Source organism: Lonchura striata, chromosome 14 (assembly GCF_050655825.1).
Source record: "Lonchura striata isolate lonStrDom1 chromosome 14, ASM5065582v1, whole genome shotgun sequence".
In the NCBI taxonomy this organism is placed as follows: domain Eukaryota; kingdom Metazoa; phylum Chordata; class Aves; order Passeriformes; family Estrildidae; genus Lonchura; species Lonchura striata.
In genome coordinates this window covers 672,274-692,702 of record NC_140716.1, presented here as the reverse complement: position 1 = coordinate 692,702, position 20,429 = coordinate 672,274, and the positions used below count along the sequence as shown (strand labels likewise).

Here is a 20,429-nt window from a genome sequence, read left to right as displayed (position 1 = left end):
CTGAAGATGTAAGGCAGCAGCACTCCTGAATTCCAATTCTTTTATCTCCTCTCCTTGGCTGAGTCATCCAGGGACCATTCCCCTGACGTATGGCTTCACGTGTGTACAATCACCACTATACAGGGCTGCAGTTTGGAGAAAGTGCCTTTTTCCCAGTGGTGATTAATGATGATAATCTTCCCTCCCCCTGAGCCTCTCAGGTACCTGTTGCAGAGCCGCCGTCCCCAGAGGACGCGCCTGCACTTCATGTGCCACCGTCAGGAAAGCTGCACATCCTTCTGCTGAAAAGACACAGAACAAACCTAAATGGGCTGTAAGTTTTCTTTGTCTTGTTCCCACAACACCCATTTCCATCTGTCCCACACGGGTGAGCAACAGGGAAGCAGCGGTTCTGATGTGCTCTCCCAAGCACATGGGGGGATCCCTTGGCTAATCCCATGGGCTGTGGGGCTGCTTGTGGGGGATCCCTCAGCTGCTCCCCTGGACAAGATGCCGTTAGCAGTGGGGTGGCTATTGCACAAATAATTTGCAATTTTTGCCAGGGCCGCTGGTCCCAGGGAGGCAGCCCTTTGGTAGAGGCAGCCCTTGGCAGAGTCTCTGCCTTGACAAGCTGCAAGCACAGGAGTGAGGGCATTAAAATGCTTGTGTTGATGTGGCAGGGACAGCGCTGGGACAACGACAGGCAGCGATTTGCTGGGAAAGAGGGAAATGACAATATTCTCCATCAACATTATTATAGGGCTGTGCCTCAGGGTGGACAGCCCAAGAGCTGTGAGAAAGACTTTAATTTGCTTTTTCTCCCCAAGGAGAGCTAATGGCATTTAGTGCAGCTCTGGCCACCAGCTGCCCAGGCACTGAGCCACTGGGGCACCGAGCACCCTGTGTGCCACGCCAAGCACGTGGCAGAGCTGAGGTGATTGTCCCCAGCTGGGGCCGGGGCTGGCGCTGGGTGAGGTGCCCCCCCGCTCCACTCAGCTCTGCAGAGACACAGCACATCTGAATGAGCTTGTCAAATGAAATTTTCTGTCTGGTTAGAAATGGATTTTCGAGCTCCTCGCTCACATGTAAACATTTTTAGTGGTCCCCAGCCAAATCAGAGCCAGTGAGAGCAAACATCAGCCTGAGCAGACCCAGTCCCTGCAGGGAAATCACTGGCCACAGAAGGAAACCAAATGCATGATGGCTTCGAAAGGCATCCATTAAAGTTGTGCTGAAGTGATTCATGGTCCTGGTAGTTAGACTTTAATTAGATCTTAATCATGTAATTTTATCTTTGTTTTAGAGATTAGAGATAAATGAATGGATTGGTCTCATAACAGAGCTGTGACTAAAGGCAGCACTGTCACGTGGCAGCTCTGTGGCAGGCAGGGATGGGGCTGAGAGCATTAGCCACTTTGGGTGTTCTAAATAGAATTAGAGTATTTTAAAGAAAGAAAGGATTTTATTTAAAACACACAAATCCGCCAGGACCTGCCAACACTCAGGGAAGGTGGAGAGGGAAGGAGCAAAGAGGAGGGACCACGGAGCCTGGTGTGAGCCAGGGCGCCGGCTGCCCAGCTGCCACCATTGCCTTGCCAGGGATCCCTGGTGTGTGACAAGGAGAGACGGATTGTTCTGGCTGCCACTTTGGACCCTGCACAGGATTAGCAGCACAGTAACTCATCTCAGTCCCTCCTGGGCACTGTCCCTCCTGGGTTGCTCCTCTGGGCATGCACAGAGCTGTGGCACAGCTGCTGTGCCCTGCAGTGTACGTGGATGGACATGGGGACGAGCACGCCCTGAGTGGCAATGGCAGTGGGCACATCCCTCTGCTAGCGTGCAGGAACCCTGCACCTGTGTCCCAGGAGGGGTTTTCCTCCCTTGCAGATGTGGGACCTGTCAATATCTGCCTTGCCTTGCATCTTGCTCTTCAGTTACTTTATTTGAGCCATACAGAATGCGTTCAGGTTTGCAGAATTAGTCCCTATGGGTGCAGGACTGGGACAACGCTGCTGAGCCACAGTGCAGCTCTGTGGGGCCCAGAGCCCACCACCAGGGCTGCCCCAGGAGCTGGGATGCACCCACGCCTGGCACAGAGACCATGCCCTGAACACATTCCCAGCACATGCTGGGAATGCAGCAGCTCCATCCAGGTCTCAGCTTTTGCCTCTTTGAGCTCTCTGAGCTCTGCCTGGACCTGAGCTCTGCCCAGGGCTTGCCCCTGGGCCGGCAGGGAGGCGAAGTGGCAGCTCTGTGCCCCATGGCCACGCTGCTACAGTGGCAGCTGCCCACAGCTCCCCGTCCTTGAGCCTGCCCTGCCCTTGCTGCAATGGCAGCTGCCCCCTCCCACCTTCCCTTTCCTGCTTGCTATGCCACAGGAGCCACTTGAACTCATTACTGTGGGAGATTATAGGTCCCCAGGTAATAACGAGTCTTCAGATAATTACAAACAGATTCTCTAATAGGAATGAACTCGGTTGAATCCATTCAGTCGCTGGGTAAATATTTATCCCTAAGCTGTCCTTATCTCCAGCCACTGGAGCGTGCCAGAGAAGTTCGCTGTCCCCGCACCGTGTCACTGCGGGAGCCGGCTGCAGGGAGGGCAGCGGGGGTGGCGGGGATGAGCGCGAGAAGGTCCCCTAAAACCTGAAATCACCTATAAAACACCTATAAAACACCTATAAAACACCTATTCGCAGCAGGGCAGCTGTGCTGCCCGGCCCCATGTGCGGCTCAGGGCTGGCCAGGACTCAGCATCACCGGGAGCTGGCAGCAGCTGCTGGTGTCCTGGGGGTTTGTTTGGTCTAGAGTAGGTTTGAGCAGGTTTAAAGAAAAGGAAAAGCCACAGTTTAGGGAAACTTTTTGCTTTAGTTAGCTAAAACCAACATGTCATGCTGTCTGTCTGTGTGTAGACAGCACAGTTAGTAGCAGGAATGTGGTGGAGTGAGTGCAGTTTTTGAAAACAAAGTGCCAGTCCCCATGGGCAGTGACAAGTGCCAGCCCCTCAGCGGCCCTGCCGGCAGTGCCAGTCCCCTGCCGCCTGCAGCCGCAGCCCCGGCTGTACAGGAGTCACTAATTGGACCGGCCGGCTAATTAGCTGCCAGGTAATGAATTATGCAGGATACCTCGATTTCAGCGCCACCAGGTCCTCTCGCGGCAGCTGCTCGCGGAACCCTGGGCAGGGCTCGGAGCGGAACATGGAAAACTTTCAAATCAGATAAAATGCGTCGATCACTGGGACAGGGCTGGGAGTCCCCCACAGCCACTCCCAGGACTTTGCCCACCGCCAGTAAACATGGAGCCAGCAGTGAAATTGAATCATATTAGCTTAATAAGAAGTTAATCAAATGTTCTCGGTGCTCACAGTGCTGTGGTCCTGCCGTGGTCAGAGTGATAAGAATGCTCCTGTGCACCTGGAAATCCCAGGACTGGATGTAAAGAGCTGGCCCAGCGGCCATGGGGAGACGCTGGAGTTGGGGTGCCCCCAGGCAGCTCTCCCTGGCTCAGGGTGTCCTCATCAGGAGACAGGCAGGGTGAGGAACATGGGGACACTATGTGAAAGAGAAGATCCTCGGCTGCGAGGTGCTGGGACGGTCCCAGAGGGGAGAGGACCATTTTGGGAGGACAGGCTGCTTCCAGGCAGGAGCAGTGCTGCGACTCCGTGGATGTGCCTGAGGCTCTGCTCCTCTGGGCAGGGCACTCGCCAGTGAAGGATCCCCTTGGCCCAGCTGGTCTCAAGAGCTCTTCAGCACGAGGAAGATCAGGGACCACTTAAATCACATTCATTATGTTTAACTATTTATGAGCTGATTAATATTAAACAGCTGCTCTCGGGGGTTCAGGCCTGAATGAACCCATCAAAACACGGCGCACACGGCGGGGTGGCTGCTGTGGGGACAGCCAGGGATGGCTGCAAACAGTGACAGCCCTGAGAGAGAGCCCCTGTCCCCTGTGCCCTGGCTGGGGAGCACCCAGGCTGGGCGAGCAGGGGTGTCCCTCTGGCAGCCCCTCTACTGGGCACAACGTCACCCACCCAGCACCACTCCGTGTCCTCACCAACCCCTTCCATCCTCACCAAACCCTGCCCTGCCTCCTCGGCATGCATATTGCCTGCTTGGCGCTTTTAAAGCCAGTTTTAAGAGCTCCTAATGTGCTCTGCGTTTTCAGGGCAGCCCTGCCTGTGCCCTCATTTGCTCACCCTTTGGAAAGCTAATACTTGATTTAAGCACATTTCTGCTCCCTCCATTTGTAAGGACAAATGTAAAGTAATTGTTTGATATCGCAGCAGTTTCCTCAGGCTCCAGCTCTAATTTCCCACTAATACAGTATTGTTAGAAGGATCAATCTAACCTGGCACCTTCTGCCTCCTTGGAGTGGATTGGAAATGGCTTTTCTACTGCGAGGCTGGGATTTGTGAGTCTCGCTGTGAATGTTTTTCTCCTTTAAAGGAAAAATCATACAAGCAAATATCCCATTTTCCTGTCAATGGCCATTAATTCCCATCTCTCCCTCCACCTGCCCATAACTGCTTCTGGGTACCCTCACTGCTGTGCCTTCCCCTGCATTTGGCATTGGCAGAGATGCAGATGGGGCTCTCTTAGGTGTCCACTAATTAACTCCAGTTGTTTCCTGTTAGAGCTCACTGGTTACTAATCACTGTCAGCAAGGCCTTGCAGACTGGTCCATGGTGTGTTGCATCCCCGCATGGCCACGATGCATCATTCTGAGACATCCCCGGCCCCGTGCCAGGGTGAGCCTGGCAGCCCCAGGCAGGGATGTGCCACAGGTGCCCTCGCTGCTGCCGGGCTGAGCCCTGTCCTACCTGAGCCCTGCCTGCTCCCTCGCCTGTCTGAGGGTGTGGGGGCTCCCCGTGGCCCCCCAGCTCGCCCGGGGGCTGCCCAGCCCTGTCCTAAGAACAGCCCATGCATACGGACTGGTGGAAGCCACTTTATTTACACAAAGGGATCACAAGCTGAACAAGGAAACTAGTGCCACTAAAGTACCCGTAACAGCAGGATTCTGTGCTTTATTCACAGGACAAAATATCAGTACAACATTTTCCATAGACTTCTTTGTCAAGCAGATACATCTCACTGTCCTCAGGGGTACACGTGGCGCGCAAGTGACAAAGTGCAGCTCTGCCTGCCCAGGAGGGGCCTGGCAGGGACAGTCCCACTGCCACTGTCCAGAGCTCCCATCTGCTTTGGGACACAGAGGGATGTGCTTTGGAGCGGCCCGAACAGGCTGCAGGATGGGGCCCTGGGGACCCTGTGGTGCTAAGGGCAAACAGGAGCTCGCTGCTGACCGCTGGGACAGGCAGTGCTGCTGGGCACTCATCCCTTGGCTTGGATGCAGGACTCTGAGTCCGCCTTCTCTTGGTTCTCCGGAGCATTGCCTCCTAAGGGACAGGGAGCCCCTTGCCTGCCTCTGCTCGCAATTCTGGGCAGGCTGGGCTGAGGGGTCCTGGCTCCAGCCCCTCAGGCCCTCTCAGAGAGCACTGCAGCTTCGTGTCACTACAGCTCTGCTCCCGGACACTTACTCCCACCTGAAGTCCTGCCCGACCGTTTCATAGAATTTGATATTGTAAGGTCTGTAAAAGTCCCGAAGCTGCTCGATCACCTCGGGGTCTATCTGCACGTGAGTCCTGCCCTTGGACTTGCCAAGGCAGCGCGGCAAGCTGCTGCTCTCCGACTTCTTCAGGCACGGAAAGCCTTTCGTCTTGTTGAAGTAGAAGTGCTTGTCTGTGATAACCCGTTTGATGCCCAGGAAATCCTGGACTTTGCCCATCTCCCCGGCTGGGTCTGTGATCAGCTTCTCGCCGCTGACGAAGTGAATCTGCGAGAGGGGGAAGTACTGGAGCCAGCTCTGCAGGTGCACGGCGTACATGCCGATGCGGATGGCGTTCCAGGACGTGTCCACCAGCCCCAGGCTGCGGTTGCGGAAGGTCAGCCCCTCGAAGGTGGGGATGTCTGGCTTCTTGGAGAGCGTCTGCGTGTAGTCCGAGATGGCGCGCGTGACCGGGTTCCGCACCACCACGATCAGCTTGGTGTCCCGGGACATGTTGAAGATCCGCCGTGGCGCCTCTTTGGTGACAAAGTAGCTGGGGGTCTTCTCCACCGTGATCTGGCTGTCAAGTGTTCGTGGCATCAGGCTCCTGCAAGCGAAGCAGAAGGTGAGGGGAAGGAAGGAGCCGGGACAGGCACCAGGAGGTGGTGACTGCGCCGTGGGGCTGGTGACACGTTCCCTCCCAGGGGGACAGAGCAGGCACAGATCCCTCCAGCAGCACTGTGGAGGACCTTGGCCATGGATGGCTTCCAGGTCCATCCCAGCCCCAGGGGACAGCCTGGGCAGAGGACGGGGGCACGGGCAGCCCCACACACACGGTAGCAAGTGTGTGAACAGTGCCAGGATGCAGGATGCTGTGCCACACCACCACCACGAGCAGCCCTGGGGAGCAAAGGACAGGCCCCGGGGGGCTGTGCCGCTCTGCTGGCAGGAGCTGGGACAAGGGGCTGCCCAGGGATGTGGGGCTTGTGCCCACCAGGGTATCACCCACCCCACCAGGGCCTGAGCAGGCCCAAGAACTCCGAAGGGGCTCCTGGGTACACCCATCTGTTTCTGGCACTGGGAGCTGGACTGTAGGCCAGGCAAGGAGCACCAGCCTGGGGGAAATGCAGCATCCCTGCAGCCCAGCTTAGCACTAATTAAATCATTTGCTTTGACATCTGAACATCCAAATCAAATAAAAACTAATGGGATGGAAAGATTTATAAATTGGTCTCGTATTACTAGAGTAAACTATCAAATTCACTGTACTGGAGGTCCCCTGGCTGGAGCAGGCAGGGAATGCCTGGCGGGAGTGGCCAGGGACCGTGGCAGCCAGGATGGGGCCAGCACCCTTGTGCTGCATCCCCAGCCCAGCAGCGCCCTGAGGCAGCAGCAGCTGCAGTGCTGCGAGCAGGCACAGCCCCGGTTCGGCCTGTGGGCTCCCTGTGCCCCACAAGGCAGAGCCCCGGCACCGTGTGCCCGCCTGCCCTGCACGGGGCCCCGGCGTCACTGCACCCGCCTGGAGCCCTGGGTGCCCCGAGACTCTGGGCCAGCAGCAGCCGGGGGAAGCAAAGACTCCGTCCCTCTCTGCATCCCTGTCTGCAGCCGTCCCTCCGCAGAGCCCGAGGCACCGGGTCCTCCGTGCCACACACCCGACAGCAGCAGGACCACGAGGGCGTCCCCGGCCGGGTCGGTGCAGGGACCAGGACCTGGCTCCTCCAGCACCCCTAAACCACGGCCCGTGGCCAGCGGCTCTGGAACCATGGCAGACCTCACCGCCAGGAGATCCGGCAGCAGCCCACAGCACCCGTGACCAGAGGACAGGGATGGAAGAGCCAGGGCATGGCGGGGAGCGGTGGCACTGCCGACGGCACCATCCCACCCACCCTCATGGGCTCTTGACCAGAGATTGGAGAGAAAACAAACTAATTAGTCAGCACAAATTAGCAGGGCTGGTGCACTGAGGTACCTGGGCATGGATGGAGCTTAATTGGCCGTCCCACTGCTCTGCTCCAAACCCATAAATCCAGATTACAATTCCCATTGGTTAATGACTGTCAGGGAGAGCAGGCACATGGTTCTATCTCCACATCACAAACAAGTTTCACCATAAATCAGCACAGGACAGCTCTGTAAGTGATTCACTATTACAATATATTGTGGAGGATCATAAAACTGCTGTTTCATTAATGGCTCATCCTCAAGCCTGTTAGACTTTCATTACGTGAGTTATTAGGTCCATGCATTCCAAATACAAAATTACAGGTTCTAATCCATTATGAAAAACACAAAACCTCTGCATAGTAAATTACTGAAATGAGACAAGAGTTGTTTTTTTTAAATGGACTCCCAGTGTTTGCTGCTCCTGAGCAAACAGAGACTGCTGAGACAACAAAACACAGCACGGGCAGATAAATAAATCACCAGTGAAGCCATGCAAGGGGGAGAGATGTCATCCAGGCATTCATTTTCCCGCTGACGGCAGGATCCCCAGGGCTGCAGGAGCAGGGAAATGCATGGCAAACTTAATTACACCAGACTTTAAAATAATATTTTTGGACTTCTGCATTCACAGGGTTATTTACATACAAATAGCATGTCACAGAGCTTCAAGGCCCAAGCTGGCATGTGTAGGTGTGAAGGTTCTTGGTGCTGGCCCGCCGTGGCACAGCTGCGTGGCCAGGGCTCAGCCAGGAGCTGCTCCTGCTGCTCCTGGGCATGTCCTGTGGCTCCGCTGATGTCCCCAGCCGGCCTTGGCACTGGCTGCTGGCATGTGCTGAGCCAGCTGCTGCCAGCCTGGGGACAGTGATGTACGAGTGACACTGCCAGGGGGAGGACGGCTGGGGCACTCGCTCAGCACATCGCTCTGGCTGCAGGGACAGCATTAATTACTCCTGAGTTAGAGATTGCTTTCACTAGACTTGCCCAGTTCTTAAAGCCCTTTACTGCCACTTCATATGGGCACCAACACTCCTCCAGCCCAGATGCAGAGGTTGTGTGTGCCCATGTTAGTGACACGGGGACATGTGTGGGTACAGCCAGGGAGCTGCTGCGGCCCAGCTGTGCCCAGCTGTGGCCCAGCTGTGCCCTGCGGTGCCTGAAGCCAGCCCAGCCCCACCAGCCCACCACCCCAGAGGTGCTGGGCAGCAGCAAGGCAGAGCCTGACCCGGCTGTGGCAGCGTGAAGGCAGCGACTCGCCCTGAAGGGGTTAACTCCTCACCAGCACCTTCCCGAGCCTGAATTATTAATTTTGTTATAATCTGCCTTTGGGCACCCCGCGGCCCCTACAACACTCCCACATTAAAGAAACATGCGCTCCCTCGCTGGCTGTGCCGCTTTGATGTCGAACGTGCGTGAAACACTCTCCCAGGGAGGAATTTGTACAAAATCTCATCAAACAATGGAGATATTGCAGATAAGAGAGGGGAGGGCAGTGCCCGCTGCTAATCCCGTCCCAGCCCGGCCCCGGAGCGGCTCTGGGTCAGCCCTGCTGTGTGCAGGGGTTGGCGTGTGCGATCTGAGCTCCATCTGCTCGGCGGCACAGAACAAACCCTTCATGTGGCAAAACCCCGGTGCCAGCTCCCGAGTGAGGGCTCTGCGCTGCCCGTCCCAGCCGCTGGCACCGGCAGCGAGGGCCGGGCTGCGAGCAGCCTGCAGCTGCAGCCTGCTGCGCTGGGAGGTGGGCACGGGAGCACGGGAGCTGGCACTGCTCCCGGCGGGACCGTGCCGTGCTGTGCCGTGCCGTGCCACACAGCTGACAGCACCCTCGGCTCTTGCCTGGCACCTCTGCTCAGCAGGACAGCGGGTAGCAGGGTGGATGAAAGCTCCAGAAAAGTGACTTCTGGTAGCTTCAGGAAGTTTAACCTGGTTAAACAAGAGAGAACCCGAGGTGTGATGAAAATAAAAAGCTCTGGCTGAGAGATACCACAGGGGGCATGGAGGACACGGCAATGCCCCGGCAGAGGGCTGCACCACCCTGCCAAGGCTGCAAGGGGCTGAGGGGAGAGAGGGGATGCCCAGCAGCTCCAGAGCAGAGCTCTCACTGCCATGCTGGCAGCCCTGCGAGCCCAGCACAGGGCACTGCCTGCCCAGCAGCACAGGGCACTGCCATGCCCAGCAGCACAGGGCACTGCCTGCCCAGCACAGGGCACTGCCATGCCCAGCACAGGGCACTGCCTGCCCAGCACAGGGCACTGCCATGCCCAGAGCAGGGCATTGCCTGCCCAGCACAGGGCACTGCCATGCCCAGAGCAGGGCATTGCCTGCCCAGCACAGGGCACTGCCATGCCCAGCACAGGGCACTGCCTGCCCAGCAGCACAGGGCACTGCCATGCCCAGCACAGCGCACTGCCTGCCCAGCAGCACAGGGCACTGCCATGCCCAGCACAGGGCACTGCCTGCCCAGCACAGGGCACTGCCTGCCCAGCACAGGGCACTGCCATGCCCAGCACAGGGCACTGCCTGCCCAGCACAGGGCACTGCCTGCCCAGCACAGGGCACTGCCATGCCCAGCACAGGGCACTGCCATGCCCAGCACAGGGCACTGCCTGCCCAGCACAGGGCACTGCCTGCCCAGCAGCACAGCCTGGCTGCAGCCCCAGCCTGCAGACACAGCACCACGTGCACAGCCACAAACAGCACCCAAGGCTGGTGGCCCTGGCAGCCGCTGGCTGGGCCCCATGGCCCTGCTGCCAGCACCCCACACTACAGCAGCCAGGATTTAATGATGGAGCAGCTCCCTTTAATAAATGTTTATGTTCAAAGAATTTACACCAGTGCTTGCAGACAGCTAATGAGGGACATTTCCATGCATAAAAGCAGAGCGAACATAGTAATTAACTTTGTTGCTGATTCATTTTTAATCATTTAAATGCTCCGGAGATTTGCAGTGTCCTTTAAGTCAAGAGATTCTTTACCAAAGGGCACACTGCCATTGCCCTTCACAGACATACCTATGTGTGACTCTCACCTCCCTCAGTAGTCACTCAGCACTGACAGAGGGTCTGGCAGAGGCCAAGGTCAGCTCTGAGGGCAGCGGGGCTGGGAAGGAGCAGGGGATGAGGGCTTCCTGCACAGAGCCCTGCTGGGGACTGCCCTCTGCTCGTGGACCAGCTGGATTCTCCCCCTTTCCCATTTCCAAGGCAATTCCTTCCACAGGTGACACCTCAAAAATGAATACTCGTTTTTAAAAGCTCAGCGTGTGCCCCGGCTGCTGCAGCAATTCCCAAGCTGGCAGCCTGTGTCAGAGCCACGGTGGCCAGTGAGTGCAAATGGCAACTGGACAGAACAACCAGGCACAAACCCACCAAGCCAGCAATGGGTCCTGGAGGCTCCCTGTCACCCCAGCTCCCGTGAGCCAGCTCTGGCCCTCGCTCCCTGCGTGCTCGTCCGTGGGCACACGCTGTGGGCAGAGCCTGGCCCCACCACCCACACCCAGGGTCACCAGGGCCTGCTGTCAGTCCCTTTCTCGCCAGCCCCACAGGGCAGCCAAGCCCATGGCGTGCCAGGTCACCGGCTGAATTTGGTGCTTTCAAAGCAAAGGTGAGAATGAACTGCAGCATTACAAAGCGGGGGAAGGAACAGAGCTGGGATTCTCATCTTGAATGCCAAAAGTGAGGCACCCCACGCCAGCTCATCTCCAGCGTCTCTCCCGGCTCCTCAGAGAGGGGAGCTGTCCTGGCCCGAGCGAGAGGCTGGGCAGCGCTGGTGACCCAGGCAGGACAGCAGGACTGCTGCCTGTGGGCAGCAGGGGCATGGCAGTGCCCAGAACAGTGCCGGGCAGTGCCCAGGACACTGCCGGGCAATGCCCAGAACACTGCCGGGCCATGCCCAGAACGCTGCCGGGCAGTGCCCAGGACACTGCCGGGCAGTGCCCAGAACGGTGCAGGGCCGTGCCCAGAACGCTGCCGGGCAATGCCCAGAACGGTGCCGGGCCATGCCCAGGAAAACTGCCGGGCGGTGCCCAGAATGGTGCCGGGCCGTGCCCAGAACGCTGCCGGGCAGTGCCCAGAACACTGCCGGGCAATGCCCAGAACAGTGCCGGGCCATGCCCAGAACAGTGCCGGGCAGTGCCCAGGACACTGCCGGGCCGTGCCCAGAACGGTGCTGGGCCGTGCCCAGAACGCTGCCGGGCAATGCCCAGGAAAACTGCCGGGCGGTGCCCAGAATGGTGCCGGGCCATGCCCAGGAACACTGCCGGGCAATGCCCAGAATGGTGCCGGGCAGTGCCCAGAACGCTGCCGGGCGGTGCCCAGAACGCTGCCGGGCAATGCCCAGGAGCACTGCCGGGCAAGGCCTGGAACACTGCCGGGCAGTGCCCAGGACACTGCCGGGCAATGCCCAGAATGGTGCCGGGCAGTGCCGCACCCAGCGGGCTCTGCCGCGGGCTCCGTGCCCGGTCCCCTGAGCCGGGCACTCCCTGAAGTCAAGGAAATCTCAAAGCCTCCTCGAAGCTGCTGCCTTCCTCTCTTCTCCCTAATTAACTTTACCCAAATGCACTGTCAGTAAAGCCCACAAACATGTCGCAGGGCAAAGCTAATGGGCTCCCATTTGTGCGCGTGCCAGCCCGGCCATTAGCCGGGAGCAATTAGCAGTGGCCGGGAGCAATTAGCGTCTGCCGGCTCTTCGCTTGCCCTGCCACAGGCCCAGGGGCAGGGGACACAGCCACGGCCCCTGGCAGGGCTGCACGGTGCTCCAGCCCCCCGAACAGGGGCAGGGCAGAGCTCCGGCAGGGCAGAGCTCCAGGGCCCGGTGGCAGCGGCACACGGGCAGCCAAGCTCGGCCCGAGGGCCATCCCTGGCACCAGGTGGGTCCGTGCAGAACCAGACGGGCTCTGCCCTGTGCCAACACCGCCTGTGGGCTCAGCTGCGGCAGCCGGGATGCGCAGGACCCAGGCTCAGCCTGCTGCTGCAGCCACAGGGAAAAGCCCCTCTCTGTGAAAACACTCTGGAGCATCTGACAGGATCACTCAGGAATCCTAAGGAGAAAAACTGCACCCTGAGATGATGCAATTAGAGGCACTACTCAAAGTTAACGGCAATTTAAATCACACCATCTTCCCTGTGTTCTGGAAAATATTGAAGGTTATTGGCCCCCACTACTTGCAGCAGGAAAAAGCTCAATATTGAACATTTAGTGCAGGATTGGTAATGAATCGATATTCCCCAGTAGCTGCTGTTTGGTTTCAGTTGTCTTTAAACAGACCTTGCTAAAAATATCTTTCCTGTAGTGTATCTGTAGCTAATGAGGTGGATTAGAGACTGATGGGAACTGAGGCAGCACGGGGGCTCTGGGGCTGGAGCCGGTGATGGGCAGCCCCGGGTTGTGGGGGTCCCCCACGGGGGGACCCGGGGTCTGGCTCTGCCCAGCCTTCATCCCCCTGCACAGGGGAGCTGGGGCTGCTCCGGGCCATGGCACCGTGAGAACAGCTGTGAACACGCATGACATTTGGAGAGGCAAGGACAGGCAGACCAGGAGGTGTCCCCTCCCGCTAGCTCTGCCATCTCTGCGTCAAACGCCAGGGCAGGGGAAAATGTGAGAAAATGATAAGCAGCGTTTCTGGAGCATCAAAGGGGCTCAGTTCTCATGCTACTTGCAACTGCACCAAAGACCAACTTGGTCTCTCCACTTGGGTCCCCACTGGGGCACGAGGGAAAGACACAGCTTGGCACTCAGCAGCCAGGGGCTCCAGCAGGCAAAGTCTGCTCACATCAGGGCATGCCTCCACCTTTGCCTTTCCAAGGGTCAGTGCTCTGGCAGTGGGCAGACACCGCCCTCCACGAGCAGGGCAGCACCTGCTCTCCCCAGCTGGAAGCTGGAACAAGCCCCAGCCAGGCCGGTGCAAGCCCCCCACTCTGGGGTCCTGCCAGGCCCCTTGCAACCCCTCACAGCCCCCACATCTGCTGCCCCCAGCCTCTGCTCCGTCCTTCCTGGGCCGTGGCCCCTGGCAGGACTCTGCTCTCCTGCTCCCAGGATCTTGGCAGGGCGACAGGAGCTTATCCCGCTGTGGGTTAGACCTGCTCCACATTAATTGCTCCAGTTGCAAGGAGGAAAATCAATTCCACGTTTTATACTTTAGCAGCCTCTGTGCTTAAGTTTTGGCACATTTGTCAGTTTAAAAAAAAATAGGGCAATAAAACCAAGGAAGTGTCATTTAATTGTTTTAGCTGAACTAATGTGGAGGCCCTGCTGCTCTGGCATCTCTCTATTGATCCAGAAAGAGCCGGGCCCCGGGACAGTGCACTGCTCACCTGGCCACGCTCCCACTGCTGCTCCCACCTCGCTCCAAAACCGCCCTGCCACCTCCACAGGCTGCATCCCTGCTGCTCATGGACAAGTCCCTTCACAGGGACAGTGCCAGGCTCGGGGTGGGAGGTGTCTGCTCGGCTGCACACTGCTGCAGCCCCTCAGTGCCAGGGGGGGAGGGCACAGCTCCTGCCTCCTGGGTCAGCACCACTCCTGGTGTCCACAGGCGCTCCTACATGCCCCAGGCAGGGTCTGTCCCTTCATTCAGGGCAGGCTCTGTGTCCCAAACCTTGAAAGGGAGTAGTGTCACAGGTTCAGTCCTGCACTGCCCATGAGGCTCCCAGCCCACATTTCCCACCCTGACAGAGCACAGGGGAAGCACAGCCCAGAGCAGTCATAGACACAAGGATGCAGGGAAGGATCCCAGCTCAGGATTTAGGGGCTTTGCTTCCCAGCTATGTGCTGAGCCCATGCAGCTCCCCTCTGAGCAAGGGGCTCAGCCAAGATCCATACTCTGCTCCATCACCCATCCTGCCACTCTGGTTGTCTTTTAGAGAAAGCACTGTCCTCACATGCCTGAGCTGCAGGGCTGCTCACAGCAGCTGGCTTTTAGGGGACGCAGGATGGGTGACAGTGCCTGATGTTGGGGAGAGGCACTGTCACAGACCTTCCAAGAGGCAACAGCAGATGAAGGCTATTGCTGTAGCTACTCTCTGAAGGGTAGAAGGAACGTGGCAGGCTGCAGGACACCCTCAAGAGAGGGAAATGTCTCCAGTGAGCTTCACATGTGCATGCCTTGACTCTCCTGTCACCTGCCACGAGTACTGGCACCAGGGGATCTGAACACTCCTGGCTGCAGGGTCCGCTGTGACCCCAGCAGGACGCAGGGCAGCAGCGCTGAGGTCTCTCCATGCAGTTCCTGCAGCACCTCTCAAGGCTCGAGCCCCCGGTACCAGGACCTGAGCAGAGCTGGGAGTGAGCACTACGTCACACTGACTTCCCACCTGCTTGCCACTGAGCACCGACCTGCTTTGGAACTGGGGACAAGATGTCGGGCAGGAGAGGCTGGTGCAGCCCCAAGGCCGCTCCTCCGCCCACGGTGATGCTCCGACACTGGCAACGACAGAGTCCTTTCCCCTGCTCTGAGCTACAGGCAGCCAGGCCCAGGCCAAGCTCCCCTCTGCTTCCCGAGGCTGATGCCCAGCAGAAGCCGCACGGCCTTTCCTGAACGCACCCAGCACTCTGCAGGAGCACAGCAAGCAGCTGGTACACTGGGTGGGAACCACGGGGAGTAGGCTGAACCGCTGGCAGCACCGCTGAGCCCACGGGCGCTGTGACCTGCTGAACAGCAGCACCTGCTGCCTCTCCCAGAGCACCCACAGCACCTCACAAAAGCCCTTACGGGAATTAAAATCCCACCATCTCCTGCTGGAGACACACTCGCTGACCTCTGCAAATGATTAGAGATTCCATATAGATCCACAGTTACTCGAGTTCAGAGAGACGGGATGGCAGAGGACAAGGACTGTCCCTCCCAGGAGCCAGCGATCAAACCCGGCAGCAGAAGCGTGCGGGGTGCCCCGAGCAGGGGTGTGGGAGGACAGTGCCTCCCGAACAGGCACTCACGTGTTTTGGAGAACCGTTCACCCGGGCGAATGTTTCCTCAGACGGGATGGAAGGGATGCCCTGGCATCGTCCTGACTCCTGGGTGCCTACCGGCAGGGCCGTAACTCGGGCGGCTACAGCCGAAAGCTCCGGCGAACGGGCAGGACCGAGCCGCGACCCGCTCGGCTACAGCAAGAGGAGACGGAGGAAAACTCCCCGAGAGCGGCCGGGCGACAGCCTCCGCCGCCAGCCCGCCCGCCGGGACCGCTCCGGCCGCTCCCGCCCCGCCGGCTCCATCCACTGACCGAGGAACGCGGAACTCCCCAGCGTTCCGACAGCGAAAGCGCCGGGAGTCGAGAGGGGCCCGCGGCGTGAGGGACGGGGATGCTCCGGGACGGGGGACGGCCGGCGGCCGGGGACAAGGGGCGCCCGGGGCGGGCGGGGCCGGTCCCGCAGCCACCCGCCCTCACCTGTACCACTCCAGCCCGCGGTGGTAGTTCCTGTCGAAGAAGTGGGGCTCGGTGCCCAGGGCGCGCACCTCGGGGTGCACCCGGATGAACTCCAGCACGGCGCGGGTGCCGCCCTTCTTGACGCCCACCACGATGGCCCGCGGCAGGCGCTTGGTGCCCGGGCGGGCCGGCCCCGGGGCGCTGCCGGCCGGCGGGGCGGGGGCCGGCCGCCCGCACGGCCGCGACTGCTGCAGAAGTTTCTTGGCGGCGGCGGCGCGGGCGGGCGCGCAGCGGGCGCGGGGCGCGGCGGGGCCGCCGCAGCAGCACAGGAGGCTGTAGCACAGGTACGAGCAGGACAGCGACAGCGTGAAGAGGACGAGCACCCTCCCTGCCAGCCGCCGGGACGGAGCCGGAGCCACGGCCGGGGCCCGCCCGCTCGGCGCCCTACGCGCCATGGCTCCATGGGGCCGCGCCGCCGGGCACGGCGGGCCCCGGCCCGGCGCCCCGGCCCCGGCGCGGCCGCTCCGGCATCGCCCGCGGCTACGCGGCGGCGCGGCCGGGCCGCCCGAGGGCGCCGCGCCCGCCCCGGGCCCCCTGCGCCCGCCGCCCCGCCGCGGCCGTCCCCGCCATCGGGCGGCGGCGGCTCCGCGCTGCCTCCGCGGGAAGTGCCGGGGCAGCGGCGGCTGCGTCGCTATTTAAGGGGCCGCCTGACGTCAGCGCCTCCCGGAGCCCCCGCGGCCGCTCGGCCGCCGGTGCCTCCCCCGGGCCGGGCCGGGGGTACCGCCGCGCACAGCCCTTCCTCCCGGCACCGGGCTGCCGCGGGGCCGGGGCGGTCCCGCTGCCCGCCGAGTCCTGCCCTGCCCGGCCCCGGTGCCCGTGCGATCGTCCCGTGCCCGGTCGCGCCGTCCTGCCCGGCCCTGCCCCGCTCTGCCCCCACTTCCAGCCCTGAACCGCTCGAAGCGGCGGTGCGGAGCCGGGGGCACCCTCCTCCGTCCCCGCAGCCCGGTCGGAAGCGGCGCCTCCCGCAGCCGCGCACCCTCCGCCCGGGAGCGGGGACCAAGCAGCAGAACGGTGTGAGCAGCCCTCGCCCGGGAGCGGCAGCCGGGGCTCGGGGCTGCGCGGGTCACGGCCGGTCCCCGGGATGCCCCGGCCCGGTGCCAGAGCCGCGCTGCCCGAGCCATCAGCCTCCGAGGGGAGCGCGGCGGGGCCGCCCACGGTAGCAGTCGCTTCTGTCCTCGGGAGGGCAGGAGGAGCAGCCATCGGCCGCCGCGGTGCCGCTGGTAAGTAGGAGGGAAAAGCTTTAAAGTGACGCATGAATTAAATTCCACTGCCGGGCTGGGGCTGCTCAGCCCCGCCTGTCCCGGGTCTGATGCCCCACATGCAGGCTGACCCGGGAAGCCCACCGGCTGTGGCAGAATCTGAATGCGGACTGCTCCATCCCCATTCCCGGCTCCCCTTCTCTTTCCTTTCCTCTTGTACCCCGACACCCCAGGCTTCCGCTTGGCTGCTCCCGCTGAGCCAAAGGGCTGCGTGCGACACTGCTGAGACATTAGCAGCCATTGCTCCTGCTTTCTCAGCATTAGAAGCTTGATCGGCTGCAGAAAACTACTTGTCTTGCTCCTTGGGAAGAAGGATGATGACAGGGAGAGACAGGCAAGAAGTGCCAGCCCGACACAAACGAGGATGCTGCAGGCTCCCGGCAGCCAGTCCAGGGAGGGGACCAGGTTCCCTCCTGTGCAACACCCAGAACTCGGTGCAGACATGAGAAACAATGGAAAAAAAAAATGAAAAGCAGTGCTGCCTGTAGCCTCTCACCTGGGCTGGGGCGGGAGCATGGCAGTGCTTCTCCCTGGGAGCAGGAATGGAGTTTCCAGGAAGACGTATCCTGTTGCCTCAGAAGAGCTCTGGACCTAGAGGATGAGCTGAGTCCTTGTGGAGACAAACCTCATCATCCTCAGTGACCCACGGGTTTTTCCTTTTGGGACATTGGGTACTGTGTCCAGTGCTCTGTGTGGCAGGCAGGGTGAGCCCCAGCCCCTCTGTGTGGGTCAAAGCAGGGGATGGAGCCTCGGGCACAGCACCAGCCCAGAGGAAGTGCTGGGTGATCCCTGACTGATGGGAACGCACCCAGGGCTGGTTCTCCCCCCACTCACGTGCTGTGCCAGAGCCAGCGCAGTGCCAACAGGGCCCTGGCACTGACAGAGCCCACAGGACTTCAGCCTCCTCTCCGAGGGCCGCTGCCCTGCCCGGGCAACAACAGCAAAGGTGGAGGGTACCTGAGGGGCCAGGCAATGGCGGGTTCTGCTTTCTACGGTGGAAAGTATCCATCACTTAGCTCCTCTCCATGACAAACTGCCAAATCTGTGGAAAAGTTGCTTTTTCCATTTTAGATCACCACCTCCATGTGGTGATCCAGCCTTGGCAGCAGACACATTGCCTAAGCATGAACATTAGAGGCGTCTGGATAAATAAAGCTGCTGCGGATGCCTCAACACCTCCAGGCTTCTCTGCTTGCAAGGGAGGAATGTTTTGTAAAGCCGACAATTTTGCTTCCAGTCTTTGTATCTGTGCAGGGCATGTCTTTTCCATTACATGTTTGCTGTTTACACCCCACTCCACATAAACAGCTTTCTGGTGCCATCAGCACGCTGCCAGCCCTGCTGTCTGTGCTAACAGAGCCCCAGTGGGATCCCCAGACTGAGGTTCCAGGCACTGGCATTGCAGGAGGAAAGAGCCCACTGGGTCACTGCAGAAGATTCCCTTTCCTCACCCAGTGCCTTGTAGCATGGGGGCTGGAGGAAAAACTTTGAGCCCTGGAAAACATCCTGCCTCCTTCTGCCCCCTCACCTGTTCCTTTGTGGAGCTGGTGCTGCATCCTGCTCCCAGCCTTACACCATCCTCTCCATCTTCTCTTCCCCACCTCCCTTAGCCACTTTTCAGGGTCCCACCAGTGCTCCCTCTCCTCCCCATCTCTCTTGGGTCCCTGGTTCTGTTCCCAAGCAGATCTTTCCCATCTTGCCTCCTTCACCACTCCCAAGCTCTCCAATCTCTGGCTGTATGGGCATTTACCAAAGCAGCTAGAAACCCCACTGCCTTGTCTGACATTAACCCTGAAGGACCCCCACATCCTGCCCCTCCCAGGCCACTGCAGCTCCTCGATGCTGCTTTGCCCAGGGTGGTTTCTCCAGTGTGGCCCCGGTAGCTTCTCCTGCTCCTCCCTGCTCAGAGCAGCACTTCGCTCAGGGGACCGTGGGGCTGTGGCCGAACAGTGCTCGTGACACAGACACCACGGAAGGGATTTGGAGCCTGTCTGCAGGCCTCAGGCCAGCCCTTTTGCCTTGTTTCCCCTCCGAGAGACCAATCTCACCACAGCATGAACTGACATGAGCAGGGTCCACTGCTGGGCGCTCGCAGCTCTGTGTGTTTTCCAGGGAGGAGCTGGTCCAGGGCTCATCCCAAGCACAGACAGCTGCCAGGCAGGCAGAGAGAAAAGCTGCCCAAGTGCGGGGATCAGGAGATTATTACAGAAATACACAAGTTTGTGCCAGGAGTGCATGAAACCTAAAAGAATAGGGAAGCAATAAAGTGCACACTAGAAAGAGCAAATAAGATTAAAAGTGGTGTCCTGTCCATTATGTCTCCATGTTGAAGGCAGAACAGAACAAGTTTAAAATTTATTTCCAGAGCCAAAGAAAGTGCTCGGCGCCAAAATGTCACAGTTAGTCCAGTTTTCTGTGTCTAATATTGCTGTCATTAAGAACCTTTTGGTTCTGGCTGACAAACTGCCACCTACCCTTGTGTCGGGACTCAGAGGCTGAGCACTGCATGTGCATGGACAGGGAGATGCTCAGTGCGGGGCAGCCAGAGCTGTGTAGGCCTCGCACCATCCTGGCCTGGTGAGAACCACAGGCTCGCTGCTGCAGAGGATGGAAGTGGTGCTCAGTCCCATCAGCTGATGGCACTTCAGCTGCCCTGGCCCCTGAGCTGCCTCTGAGGGGCGATCCTGGCTCGCAGAGCTCCTTCACACCCCACCCAACACTGCTGGCACATCTCCCAGCTCTGCCCTTCGGGGTCTCCTAAGGGCACTGGAGTCTCCAAGTGCCCGTCAGACAGCAGGATGGAAGTGCAGGCTATGGAGCTGCCTTGAATTGGGTCTGAACTCCTGTTAAGCCTCATTAATCAGTTGTAAATGCACTGTATTCTCAATAAGGTCAGAAACAATAAATTTAATTTTGACTCTGACTCAAGCTACTTTGGTCCTAATTCTGAGCCTCCTGCCCAGCCGGAGCAGCCAGCCCTGGCTGTGCTGCACAAACTCATTTGATTCTGAAATGCATTTTTAAGCAGGATGGAGTGGTGCTTAAAAGCTAAATGGCTTCCCCCGGCTGTAATCACTGCTAAGAGTCCTGGAATGAAAGGGATAAAGTCTGGGGGCGGGGGGAGGTTTTAATCTCACTGAGTAGATTACAGCGATTACTGCAATTTAATCCTTACATATCTGTCACTGACGCTGCAAAGACCATAACCGAGGTGGGCACGGGTGTGCCGGCCCGCTCCGAGCTCCTGCCCCTCGCAGCGAGGCCGCGTTACAGCTCCTGCCCAGCA

At 59.5% G+C, this 20,429-nt stretch overlaps 1 protein-coding gene across 1 annotated transcript; it reads right to left on the bottom strand.

The window, feature by feature from the left end:
- Positions 1 to 4,913: 4,913 nt before the first annotated feature.
- On the bottom strand, positions 4,914 to 16,314 carry HS3ST2 (heparan sulfate-glucosamine 3-sulfotransferase 2). The gene is made up of 2 exons (XM_021543812.3): positions 15,846 to 16,314; positions 4,914 to 6,133 (listed from the first exon to the last, which is right to left on the bottom strand). Exons 1-2 carry the CDS (start codon positions 16,277 to 16,279, stop codon positions 5,515 to 5,517), a joined length of 1,053 nt encoding a protein of 350 aa, XP_021399487.1. The 5' UTR covers positions 16,280 to 16,314; the 3' UTR covers positions 4,914 to 5,514.
- Positions 16,315 to 20,429: the final 4,115 nt, after the last annotated feature.

Coding starts and splice junctions, on each gene's coding strand:
- HS3ST2 (XM_021543812.3), bottom strand. CDS start 16,279: ATGGCGCGTAGGGCGCCGAGCGGGCGGGCCCCGGCCGTGGCTCCGGCT. Junction 6,134..15,845: donor CGCGGGCTGGAGTGGTACAG/GTGAGGGCGGGT, acceptor CTTCGCTTGCAG/GAGCCTGATGCCACGAACAC.